The sequence below is a fragment of the Anastrepha obliqua genome, chromosome 1 (assembly GCF_027943255.1).
Source record: "Anastrepha obliqua isolate idAnaObli1 chromosome 1, idAnaObli1_1.0, whole genome shotgun sequence".
NCBI lineage: Eukaryota > Metazoa > Arthropoda > Insecta > Diptera > Tephritidae > Anastrepha > Anastrepha obliqua.
This window is the reverse complement of record NC_072892.1, coordinates 84,016,707-84,030,491: the sequence shown is the minus strand read 5'-3', so window position 1 is coordinate 84,030,491 and position 13,785 is coordinate 84,016,707. Positions and strand designations below refer to the sequence as shown.

General features: G+C 35.1%; 1 protein-coding gene across 2 annotated transcripts; it reads right to left on the bottom strand.

Moving 5' to 3' along the window:
• Nucleotides 1-234: 234 nt before the first annotated feature.
• LOC129235979 (cAMP-dependent protein kinase catalytic subunit 2-like) lies at nt 235-7,542 on the bottom strand. Of its 2 annotated transcripts, none has more exons than XM_054870090.1 (5): nt 7,112-7,542; nt 6,799-7,028; nt 6,566-6,731; nt 6,192-6,469; nt 235-630 (listed from the first exon to the last, which is right to left on the bottom strand). In XM_054870090.1, exons 1-5 carry the CDS (start codon nt 7,283-7,285, stop codon nt 414-416), a joined length of 1,065 nt encoding a protein of 354 aa, XP_054726065.1. In that variant the 5' UTR covers nt 7,286-7,542; the 3' UTR covers nt 235-413. The 2 variants fall into 2 exon arrangements, with proteins under 2 accessions (XP_054726065.1, XP_054726067.1); XM_054870092.1 differs by having other exon boundaries at nt 7,148-7,542.
• Nucleotides 7,543-13,785: the final 6,243 nt, after the last annotated feature.

Genomic DNA, 13,785 nt, shown 5'->3' with positions numbered 1-13,785 from the left:
GAAGATTCGCTGCCACCAACTCATTTCTTTATAAAAATCAATGAAAATTTCACACAATATTCTTTAAACATGACTTTATAATGAAGTAATTTTAAAATTTTGAATAAATCAACTGTGTCGACAAAAAAAATTTCGAAAAATATGCTTGTTTTACACCGAATTAACCATACTACCCCCTTAAATACTATTTATTATTTTTAAGTATTTGTAAAGATCCCGTTATACCACACTACATCACGCAAGTAACTTTTTCCACCACACCAACCCCAAGTTGAAATAACTCAATTGTGTTATCAGATCTTTTATATATATGTATGTATGAATATGTACTATTAATGTCATCCCAATGAATACGGGATATACCAGATTAAATTAAAAAACATGATAAAAGTAAATGTAAGCTTAAAATGAATTTAAAATTCCTCAAAAAGATCACAATGCCGGCAGAATTTTGACTGGGGGGTTCTCGTGTGCTCCGGGAATCGATCAAAACTGTAAAAATCGTCAGGTTGCATCATTTCCGGGATATAGGGGGCATGTACTTCTTGATTGAGTATCGCAAACCAATCGATTGCCTTAAACCACGCATGATCCTTGATATCCTTATTGCCATTAATTAAACTGCCAAATCTTTAAATATAAATTTGTTAAAAATTTATAGCCATTTTTAGAAAAATAAATTTTTTATGAAATTGAGTTGAATAACTGTGCAAATTAAGGACTTTAAGTATATTCATATTTATATTCCTAAGGATGGGTCGATGTTGATATGTATGCAACAATGTTACTATGGCGCCGTCTGCCAAATCTACTGCTTATTTTTTACTCAGCCGCTGAGGTAAATGATAAACTTTATTACGAATAATTTAGGGTATGGTTATACCACTCGGAGGCGACGTGATTGTGTTATGTGACTCTGCTAGATTTTTCTTGTTTGGTTCTCTGAAGCCGCAATCTACCGATACCCTCAGGGTCAACATAACTCAGCACACTAAGCTACTCAAACAACGAGCTAAGCTTAGGCGGTTATTTAAATGATATCGTATGCCTACATAATGACATGCATTGGCCTTTCTAATGCAAAACCCCAAAAGAACTTCTCATCATAGAAAGAGTGCAATGCGCAACTTCAATGCTTGAACTTTTCTCAAATCGCTCATTTACTTCAACAGTGTCATAACTCAAAACACAAGATTTTTTAGTTAAATACGAAAAAGTGTGCTCAATATCATGGTTAATATTGTATAAAAAAGTCTTTGTGATTAGTAGAAAATTGAGCGCGTGAGATGAAAATGTGCCGTCATTCCACTTGTTGTGACGCGTTATTTTTTTACAACGGCATCGACACATTTCAGTTTAACTTCAGTCGTCGTCGTGTAAAGATTATTAGTTTTTCCGAAAAAACGATATATTTTGAATTACAGCGATTTATGTGAAAAGGTAGTTATATTTTTCGTGTTGCTAATTTTCATGTAAACTATATTATTTCGCGTTGTGACTGTACTGCTGAAAAATGTTAGTTCCTCATAATTTGCGCAATACAATATGTGACTTTGTTGTTGAAAACAAATTAATTGCGTAATTAGATATTTTGTTTTGTGACGTTTTTTTTTCGTGAAAAAATGGGCTCTACAGACATAGCGATTTTTTTTTAATAAAAAATATGTCATTGTTTACGAAAATTGTATCCGCTATAATGTAAAACACCGTCTAATAACGCAAAATGATACGCTCTTGCTGATAATAAATGACGAATTTCGACTTTTTTTAGCTTACTTGGAAATGTCGTTATCCAAAAATAATTGTGCATTTTCTTCATCATCGTTGTCAGAAGATAGGGACAATTCCTTAGCTGACGTGACATACTTCCCAGGTTCCGCTAACGATTCCAGAGATACTGTCTACAGCAATGATGAAGATAACCCGCCATATCCGACCGCGGTAAGCAGCCAAATTTATGATAACTGTTTCGAGGAAGCTAAACAAAACTCTTTTGATCTACAGCCATCAACTTCAAATATAAACAATTCTCCCATCATTTTGGCTAGCCCGGCGATGAAAGGAAAAAAAAGGAAGCAGCCGGAAAATTGAAAGAAAAACATTGTCAAAAAAAAGAGAGATAGTGGTGAATACTATGTAAGCTTAAAAAAAATCATTCGAAACAAAAGAAAAATTAAAACTCCTTAGGAACATGCGTTTTTGAATACATTAAAAGTTTGGTAAAGACTGATGAAGATGAAATAATATTTTATTCCGATAGTTGTGCTGGACAACAGAAAAACAAGTTCATGGTTGCCTTGTATTTATACGCCGTTCGTTACTTGGGTATAAAGTCCATCACCTACAAGTATCTCATCAAAGGCCATACCCAAAACGAAGGTGACTCAGCACATTCCCTTATTGAGAGAGAAACTAAACTAATCCTTAAAAGTGGTCCAGTATACACCACTGACTCATTCATTACTATAATTCGATCAGCAAAGAAAACAGGCCACCCATTCTTAGTGCAAGAAATGTCTTATGGAGACTTCTTTGACATCAAATTACTCTCTAATGACATGGGTCCATTGAATATGGGAGAAATTAAACTCTCTGAAGTGAAAATCTTGAAGGTTCAACGAGAGTCACCCAACTCTGTGCTTTTCAAAACATCATACGTTGAGGAGAAGTTCAGAGAAGCCACTATAATCAAATCGAAGAAGAAACATAGCACATCGATTGATTTACAAAAAGGATGCCACTCCAAAATCGGAATTCCTAATAATAAAAGAGAAGATATCAAGGAATTAATTAAAAAGAACTTGATTCCACGTTTTTATCAAGAATTTTATAGCAATTTGTGATTAAATTTTCCCTGTATTTTCCTGTACTTATTATTAGTACCATTTTTAAAAACTGAAAATGAAGTTCATATAAAAATATGTTTTAATGCTATGAATTTTTCTATTTAATTTATGTTTTAGTTAAAAAACTTCGAAAATAAAATGTCTAAATGTAAAAATATTGTATTTTATTTCTCAACAATAATGACACATTTACTTTATGACGGAGAAATTTCTATATTTTTTCAGAAAGAATGACATAATTCAAAGCAGAAAAGTTTTTGTTCAAGAAAAAGTAGCAAATCGCTCATTTCGGTCGAATTTTCTTCTATAATGTATACTACATATGACATATCACTAGTTTGCATAGAAAATCTGCGACTTTAGCTTTTATTTAACCCACAAAAGAAAGCTGAAATCTATAAATTGCTCTCCTGAATAATTTTGTTTTTTGAGTTATGACACTATTGAAGTAAATGAGCGAAATGTTCTTCGAGTAAATCCTTTTCTTCGGGCAACGCAACTGAATGTATTGTAATAAACCCAATTTTGGAGGGATCTTAGATTTGAATGCGCGTAAATTCTAGTTACGATTCCTGGCATCTTGAAAGAGTTAGATTACAACACTCATTTCTGCTACTTTGACAACAGATTTCCACAAAAATGTTTAAAAGGAACAAGTATACAAATATCAGAAGCTTCGATGAAAGATCCTCTGTTCACATTGCGAGGGCTCCAAGCCAAACTTGACATTTCGATTAATTAAAATAAAATCCACGTAGATAAAGTGGTCGATATGAAAACAGAATACTGAATAATGGGTATAAATAACATACACCGCGGGATTTCCTTCCAATGCGTTTGGCTATAAATAAGATAATAAATTGAGAACATTGAAAATAACATCCGCTCATGAATCGCTCGAGTTATGAAACGCAGACATTATCCACAAAAATACTTCTTTGTGCGCTAAAAGCACGTCAACAACCTTGGTTCCGCTCGACGGTGAGACATTCAATCGAAATACAGGGTGGCTGATGAAAGCCGCTACCAAAAAAAAATTGAATAACTTTTTTCTTTTTAAGTTATCTGTTCCATTTGTGTTTTAATTTGCAGATTGATCTTTAAAATTTATTAAAATGGATAACTGGGACACGCAAACAAGAATTTGGATAGTCCGCCGCTATCACGCACTGGAGTCCGTAGTTTTGGTACAGAGAGAGTACAGGCGGATGTTTGGCGGCGATCCCCCGAGCAGATGGACCATAATGAGACTGGTGAATAATTTTGCTGAGCAAGGAACAGTCACAAGAAGGCCTTATCATCGAAACCCACCAGTTCGGACGGAGGAAACGATCGCTGCTGTAGCTGCAGCTATACAAAGCAATCCAAGGGTTTCAACAAGAAGCTTATCTGCTCAACTTGGTGTCAGCCGACAATCTTTGCAAACAATAATGCACAAAGATTTAGACTTATTTCCCTACAAAATTCAAATGGTTAACAAACTGAATGCAGCAGACTTTCCGATTCGCTTGGAATTTTGCCAGAAGATCCTGAAAATGGTGGAAGAAGACCAAAACATGTTAAATTGCCTTTTCATGTCTGATGAGGCCCATTTCGATTTAAACGGCAATGTGAACAAACAAAATTGTCGAATATGGAGTACTTCTAACCCACAGATACTCCACGAGACGGAATTGCATCCTCTTCGCGTAACAGTGTGGTGTGCGGTTTCTTCACGCTGTATTGTCGGGCCTTATTTTTTTGAAGAAAATGGTCACACCGTTACGGTTACTGGAGACCGTTATTTGAAAATGCTGAAAGAATTTTTCTATCCAGAACTACGCCAAAAGGGAATTCCTTTCAACTCTGTGTGGTTTCAACAAGATGGGGCAACGTCTCACATAGCCCAGACTGTTATGACAGAGTTGCGACGAAAATTTCCCAATAAACTGATTTCAAGAAACTCCGAATTTCGTTGGCCCCCAGGTCGCCTGACCTTACTGCACCTGACTTTTTCTTGTGTGGTTTATGTAAACAAGAAGTTTATAAAACAAAGCCAACAAATTTGGATGAACTAAAACAATCCATTCGGGCAACAATTGCGGCTATTCCTGTCGGAACTCTCAAAGCAGCAATGAACAACTTTTTACTAAGATGCCGCACTTGTGTCAACGAGCATGGGGGGCATTTAAATTCAATTATTTTTAAAACTAGTTAAGCTACATTTAATAAAATTTAATGACCTTCAAGTTGAAAAAAAAATAAATGAATTCCATACACTAAAAAAAAAGTTATTTGAGTTTCTTAATGTAGCAAAATTCATCAGCCACCCTGTATTTCATTAGGTTAGGTTAGGTTAGCCTGGTTGGTAATAAGCCACGCATAGACCTTTTGGTCCCTAGCGATACCAGATGGAGACCGACCTCTATGAATGCCCAAAGTAGACATCATGTAGGATGTCAGCGCTTTTGGCGAATATAAGTAGGTCTGGGAGCTCCGCTTTTGAGACGTCTTCCAGACCCTCAAACAGTGGGACTCTCAGGCATCTTAGTCGCGTTTTTGATAATGCCGGACAAACGCACAGAAGGTGTTCTAAAGTCTCCTCAACATCCTCTCTGCATTTTCTGCATTTGTCCGTGTTAGCAATCCCTATCTTGTACGCATATGCAGCCAATAGATTGTGGCCTGTTAGCATACCTATGATAGTTCTGCATTCCTTTCGCGAGAGCGTAAGTACGAATGGAGTCAGTTTTTTGTCGTTAGTTCTACACATGACTTTTGCTGTTTTGCATGTGGTCAGGTTAGTCCACCTAGTTTCCACTTGCCTTTTCATGTAGTCGTCCATTTCGTTGTATAATATATTGTGTTTAGCGGTTCTGGCATGTCGTTCTCTTGTTCAAATGGTAGCAGAAATATTTCATTGGAACTACGTAATTTCATAGGCGCTTTAGTTAATAACTTTTTAAATAAATTTAAGTCAGTCACAGTCAGAAGTTTATTTCACAATCACTTGTCTAGTGGCTTGTTTGAAAAATCGAATGTGGCTATTATTGGGTATAAAAATTAAAATAAAGCCTTCAACACTTTAAATTCATTTTCTACAACTGAATTTCTAGGACTTAAATCTCATATAAACAAACTGTTTCACTAAGTTCTTATTTTCAAGTCGATTTGTTCTTAAACTTGGCTTGCTAAATAATGAAATAAGTAGACTTTGCTGCAAAAATATCTTCTGCGAAATATCTATATACATATGGCCTGCGCAATTTGTACAGAAAGATCAGACTATATATGATATGAACCCCTTTGCATTTTCGAGAAGAATTAGAAGTAGATTCTTTAGATATTTTAAAAATTCACACGTACCTTCTAGACAGATCAACTTGCAACAAATTGAAGATTAAGTCTTTAAGGGCGGTACTAAAGATCTGTGGCATTTTGTAATCGCCTTCACAAATTTTTGCGTACATAACCATTTTGTCCCGACTGTACTTCGAGAAAGGTGATGACCCGAATACCATTTCATATACTAATACGCCAAAGGACCACCAATCCACGCATGAGCCATAAGGTTTTGCCTGAATAATTTCTGGCGCAAAATATTCGGGCGTGCCACATAGAGTCATGGTGCGAGTTTTAACTTTCTATAATAAAATATAGTTACATATATACATAATATAAATGAAAGTATTGAGTGCAAATATTTTAAACTGACAAAAAAACAAAAAAAATTGAGTAACCTTAGCAAATCCAAAATCAGTTATTTTAATATAACCCTTCTCATCGAGCATTATGTTTTCGGGTTTCAAGTCACGATATATAAGATGGACAAAATGCAAGTACTCCAGGCCGAGGAATACTTGAGCAGCATAGAAGCGTGCCTGTTTTTCACTGAATTTTCGCATTCTGAATAAAACAAATTAAAAATATATTTAGTGGTTAAAGAACTTCACTTTAAGTTTTACGTTTATACTTGCGATGATATGAAAATAATTCCCCGCCACCAATGTAAGGCATGCCCAAGTAGATTTGATCAAAATCTTTTCTTGAAAATTCCAACCAAATGAGAGTTGGGAATTTTATGCTAGCCAATACACGCTTCTCATTGTGTACATGCGCCACCTCCTTCACCTTGACAATTTTGTCTTTTAACATCTGCTTTACTGCATAATAATCGCCTGTTTTCCTTTCCTTTATCAAAGCCTAATCAAAAGAAATGCATATACAGGACATTAAATTTAGCAAAGTCTCTTACGAATAATTTGCGCATTTGTGTAATTTCATACCACTTTACCGAACGAACCGGAACCAATTATTGCTACCTCTTCAAAGCCTGCGAGTCCGTTTTCCGGGGATGGCGTCACGCTGTTCCAACGCGTATTAAATTCTTCCAGAAATAGTGCGAGTATTAGATCATAATCCACAGATGGATTGAAAGTGAACATAGGGCCACTGTTCATTTTTCGGTTTTGCACTTCACAACATCCAAAAAAGTTGAACTTATTTTTCGATCCGGTTTGTTTTTATTCAAAACATTTAGAACATTGTTTTTTGCCTTTCAAATTATCAAAAAACTTTTCCAACGCACATTAGAAGATTATAAGCAAGTGCCAAGCGAATTTAAATTAAATTAGATAAAAGTTAATGGTTCCTCTGCCTATGAGCAAATTTTTTTGTTCAATTTTAATCTCTCATTTAGAATTAACTTTTCAGTCTGTAAACATTTTCAAAAACAAATGAACGATGTCATATAATTATAAAAATTTTGTCATAGAAATAAATGCCAAATTGTAGGCATAGAGAATAGAGAAAAACGAGTTAAAAACACGAACTGTTAATAATTACCTGGTCAGGACTATAAAATTCGCCGCCACCAGCTTAACAGCGGAGAAGCTTAACAAGGCTGAGCGAAATTAGCACAACTGGGTTTAGTGTGCTTAATGCTTTAAGCTCTAGATTTAAAATTAAATGTTGCTTTTTGAAAATTAAAACGCCAAAAGAATGGTTTAGTTCCTAGTGCCCTTTTTAGAGTTTTTTTAGAAATCAGTGAAATCTACATGCATTTCTCCTACATTCCTAAAAGTGTGAAATATTTAAAGTCTGCGAGAATGTAAAAATTTAGATACACTAAAATACAGGGTCTAGCCTTCGAAATATAACCAACTTCAGACCGCTCGCGCAGCTGATGCACGAGCATCTTGAGCGAAGTCCCCAACGAAGTTCCAATCAAGTGGCGAAAAATCTGAAAATATCTTACCGTAGCATCCGCCGCATACTAAAACATAATCTCAAGATCAAGCCTTACAAGATCCAAAAGGCGCATGATCTCATACTAAAGCAGCAACAACTCAGACTTGAGAGAGCGAAGAAGTTGCTTCGCTTGGCCGAAAGCGGTCAATTTCCGCACTTTGTGTTTTCTGACGAGAAAATTTTTCAAATTGAACATCCCCCAAACGATAGGGTTTATTTTACCTACGAGATACAAGAATTTGAGTCATCGATTGACCCACAGCAGACAACACCCGCTACAGATAATGGTTTGGGCGGCTGTAACCGCAGGTGGGCGCTCTCCAGTCGTTACCTGGCGGCAAGGTAAATGCGAAATATTATCGGGAAAGTATTCTGGAGGTTTCTTTAAAGCTGTGGGCAGACAAACATGTCGGTGGCAGAACATGGACGTTTCAACAAGACTCGGCACCGGCTCCCAAAATTCGAGTGAACAAAGAATGGCTAAAACACAACGTTCCGAAATTCATAACGCTCGACTCTCAAATTCACCAGACGCGAACACGATAGATTATTCTCTTTGGGCCGTTTTGGAGAGCAAAGGTCCGAACTAAAAGATTCACCAGTCTGGAGGCACTGAAAAAAGGCATTGTCCGCGAGGTGTGCAAAATACCTGCAAGTCACATTCGGCCAGCTTGCGATTCGTTTCAGGACCGTCTAAAGGCCATAGTCAAGGCAAAAGGTAGTCGTATCGAGCAAAAGTAACTCGATTCTTAATTTTGTACTATTTTCACATAGTTTTTACTTTAAATTCAATAAAAGTAATTTTCCGAAATAAATTTATAGCCTTTTAATTGGTTACACTTCGAGTGCCGGACCGTGTAGATTCAAGCTAAGGCGTATAAAGACTTGGCTGATCTGTCATAGTTAAGCGAGTTTTCAGCGGAATGATACTTTTAAAAGCAAAATTCGTAACCGTTTATCTCTTTCGATAAATATAGTTTTCTACATAAAAAACTGATTAAAAAGAAAAAATATGTGTTGCAACAAATATAACCAGACGACTTAAATTATCTTTTTCTTCCTACCCGGTTTTGGCTGAGTTTAACAAAGCGCGCCAGTCATATCTTTCTGTGTTGCGCACACCAAGTGAGGCCAAGTCCTTCTCCACCTGATCTTTCCAACGTAGAGGAGGCCTTCGTCTTCCTCTGCATAGATTTTGAAAATAATTTGCGGCATAACTGAAATTTATAATACATTTAAATGTATACAGGCAAATTTTTTTGAAGTTCTTAAATTATATGACGTTTTATATGTTTATTTTTTTTTTTTGCTTACTCTTTTTGAACACAAACTGCTATGAATTAAGTAATATTTGATTTCTCATGAATGTAAACGTCTGACTCAGACGTTAGCTTTTACAGACAACAATCAACAAATTTGCACCTATTTCGATGTATAAAAATATTTGTTGTACTTTTCGCGTTAAATTATTTTCATTCGTTTTTGGTAAAAATATAGTTCATTGTATAACAAAAACCTTACAAATCAGAGTTCCAAATACAATGACAAAATTCCCAAAATTTAACAAACTCCTCTGAAATGTCATCAAAATTTTAAACTTTTTCATCAGTCCAATTGCTTCCAATTTTAATATACTGAAATATACTGAATATACTGTAAATTCACGCAAAAATCGGATTGTTTTTTTTAATTTTCGTTCACATACGATATTTAAAATTTTCTATCATATAAAGAAAAGTTTATTTCATAAAGCTCTCTTGGAGTATTCGAGAAGAGATTCTAAATAAAGCTTGTGAACATTTTCACGTTGGTGACGGCGAGTATCGTTGTGGATGAATCAATGAACTATCCACTTTACGGTGACATAGACACAGGGTAGCGAATAAATAGATATGTTGTCCGAATGGATAAAAACGCTCCAGCTCTGAAAATATTCTAGGCGGTATGTGGTGGTGGTAGCAGAGGAAAAGGAAGGTCTACTGTTTGCCTCACTCAGTGTGTCCAACTGGCATCTGTTACCATGAGAAAGAAACCACTGAATAAAATCGATTAAACGATTATCGCACCAATCAAGAAGAAGGAGTACATTGATTCAAAACTATCCTTTATTATACCTAAATGTAAAAGCCTACAAAACAAGATTTTTTTTTTTTTTTTTATTTTTGTTCGGCTCCCCTAAGGATTCAGCTGACCCTCAGGAGTGAGTACCGGTCTCAAGCTTTGACATAATTAGTGATTCTTCGATAGCTGTACTTCCAAGTAAATACTCGATTCGTTTTTCCGAAACAAGTAGTTTTTCACAATTTGCTCTTTTCAAGTTTTATATTGCTACTGTTTTGCAGTGTGTGCTATATGGCACCGCATAACTATTATTCATCATAAATTCATATCATCATGGCAAAGCGGACCAAGTAAGTTTTAATTTCGTGTTTACTTTCTTGTAACTTCTGCGTGTAGTTGACTTTAAATATCTGCAGTTTAAATGAACTTACAGCAAGTAAAATATGTAAAATATCCAGAAAATATAACTACACCGCCAATAACCGCCTATTTTTGTTTTTTTGTGCCTCAGTTCATGAGGAAAATTTCGTTGCTTAATGTTATGCTAAGTGCAAAAATGCAATGTTTGTGTATTTTAACACGAGGGCTGAAAAGTCCCGAGCGTAACATATAGCCAGCACTAGTTTTATTGCATTCACCTCTTTTTCAGTTTGTGCTAACCTTAAATAGACAACTGCTAAAACTTCATGACATTCTTAGTTTGTGAGTTATTGTGCTCAGATTGACGCTACTTTAGTTATTTTCAAAACAATGGATCAAAAGAATTTCGGGTTTTAAATTCTATACTGCTTCTTAATGGGGAAAAATACCGTTCAAGCGAATCAATGGCCAGAAAAGTGTTGTGGGGCTCCGCTCCATCAGAAATAAGAATAAAAGGATGGTTTGCTGACTTCAAACGTGGTCGTAGAGACACCGATGATGCACAACGCAGCGGACTTCCGACTGAGGCGTTAACACCAGAAAACATCAAAAAAATCCACAAAGTTGCGTGAGTTTGCTGACATTGTAAAAATATCAAACGAATGTGTTCGCTTTAATGAGAATATAGGAATATACTTTCTTATAAACATATTCTTCTTTGTAAAGACCAATGCAATTAAACGAAAATCTCCTCACTTCGTGTGTATGTGTACATACGTATAGTGGAAGCTTGCTTCATTTGGTCACTTTTTGGTTTTCTTAAATCTTTTGAAAATCGTGGGTGCCGGATGCAGATTCTTCTATCGATACGGATTAAATGCATACATACATATGTACATATGTGGGCGCAAAGCTCTTACAGCCCATCCAAATGTGTTGTAAATTCTTCTGCATTACCTAACATTGTTGCATTTCACCACGTATACAAAACGTAGAAAGACTCATAAAAACTTTTACGATCCCACATACTTGCCATACAGGAAAAACTTGAAAATTTTTTAAAAATGTCTGGTTTAGAACTAATGTGATTTTTTAAATTTAATACTGCTTCAGAACTATGGAAAGAGAAATGCTGCGAGGTGTAATTCACGCTTCCATAGACATCACTGTGGATGCTTTCCATTTCAATTCAACCGGGCTATTCGGGTCATGTTCTTCGATTTCGATGTAACTCAAATATGTTGCTCGCTGGTCAAAATAATGAGACACGTATTTTTTTGTTCGCCCGAAAAAACTTTTTTCAAGATTTATCGACAATTTTGTTCTTCGGCTCAAAATCGATTTTTTTTTCAATATATTAGAATTTTTTTCTTTTTTAAACGCTCATAACTTAGTCAAAAATGAACCGATTTTAATAATTCTGGAAGCGAAATGATCGTCATTACTTACTCGAGCGACGTAATGTAGAAACATTTGCAAAAACGTAATTGAGAATTTTTTATTTTCCAAAAAACAAAAAGTGCGAAACAGGTTTTTTACTCAAAAATTCATTACTCAAAAACAACTCATTTTAGCTACTGGGCACTCAGCTCAATTGAAGTTTGAGGTGTCCTCTTGATTTGGAAAAAGTTATAAAAAAAAAAATACACTTTTTGAAATATTGAACTTCGAAAAAATTTCAATTTTTTTTCTTTTTTGCTAAATAAAAAATTTTCAACTACTTTTTTGCAATTGTTTCTACATGAGGTCGCTCGTGTAAGTAATTACGATTATTTTGAACCCAGAATTATTAAAATCGGTTCATTTTTGACTAAGTTATGGACATTTAAAAATTTTTTTCTTATATTATTAAAAAAATCGATTTTGAGCCGACAAACCAAATTGCCGATAAAGCTTGCAAAAAAAAATTTTTGGGGCGAACAAAAAAATGCGTGTCTCATTATTTTGACCAGAGAGCAACATATTTCAGTTACATCGAAATCGAAGAACATGACCCGAATAGCCGGTTGAATTGAAATGGAAAGCATTTGTGTAAAATTAATTAGTCATGGTTTCAAACTCTCTAAATCCACACCAAATCTAGACTAGAGGATTTTCCTGCAGGGTTCATATGTGCATACGTATACATATACAAATTTCCCACGAATTGGAATATTTTGGCTAATGAAAATTTCAGATGTTGCAGCAAAGTATTAAACTAAAAGAGTCACATCGTAAAAGATGGGACATTTGGACCTGATAATAAAATACATTTTGCCTAAAATGCCCACAAGTGGCCATGATATTGTAGATGCAGAAAAATGCCTGTAAAGTCTGTACTGATGCTAGTTTATTATAATAGTTGGATTTAATTAAGTAGTGAAATAGAAAAATATATAATAGATAGAAAACAAAAATTAATATGGAATTATTAATATTTTCTACTTTTATGGGCAGACGTGACTTTCACCAGTTGATTTATATACATTAGGCCGGGTCGATTTGTGGGGAGGCAAAAAAATCGCCCATTGCTCTGTGAAAACCATATTCTAGGGATCAAAATAAGAAACTTTGCCTAAGGAACCATACCTCTAAAACGAATTCTGATGTCCCCCAATTTGGGTCGAATTTTTAGTTTATTTTCTATAACTCACTTAAATTAATTTTTTCATTTACATATGTTCTGACCAAATAAATTTTTTAAGAGAAAAAATAGATATTATTATTATAAATAAATAATAAATATTATTATAAATAAATACAAAAAACATAGCCATTTAGCTGATTTTTTCATGTAAAGGCCAAAAATGGTGATATTTTGAAATTACTGTATGGGGAACCCCCCGGTGGAGTTCCAGGGGGTGTGCCACTGGCATGGGTGGATCGGCCGTCCAAAGTTAGTGGGGGTCGGTCATACATTTGGACTCGATTGGAGCACTCTAAATGGGTCAAAGTGGGATTTTTCGTTCGACCCAAATTGGGGGACATCAGAATTCGTTTTAGAGGTATGGTTCCTTCGACAAAGTTTCTTATTTTGATCCCTTGAATACGATTTTCACAGAGCAATGAGCGATTTTTAAATCGACCCGCCCTAATATACATATATACTGTATGTAGTTATATATGTATTGTATATACAAGGTCCGGCTCTCGAATTGTAACCAATTAAAAAGGCCATACATTTACATAGTTGGGAAAATTACTTTTATTCAATTCAAAACAAAAATTGTTTGGAAATAATACAAAATTAAGAATCGAGTTACTTTTGCTCGATATGGCCACCTTTTGCCTTGATTATGGCCTTGAGACG

Excerpts from the sequence above, each read along its gene's own strand:
- LOC129235979 (XM_054870090.1), bottom strand. The coding sequence starts at position 7,285 with ATGAACAGTGGCCCTATGTTCACTTTCAATCCATCTGTGGATTATGAT. Across the intron at positions 7,029-7,111 it reads CCGGTTCGTTCGGTAAAGTG|GCTTTGATAAAGGAAAGGAA; the intron begins GTATGAAATTAC and ends TCTTTTGATTAG. Across the intron at positions 6,732-6,798 it reads TTATTTTCATATCATCGCAA|AATGCGAAAATTCAGTGAAA; the intron begins GTATAAACGTAA and ends TGTTTTATTCAG.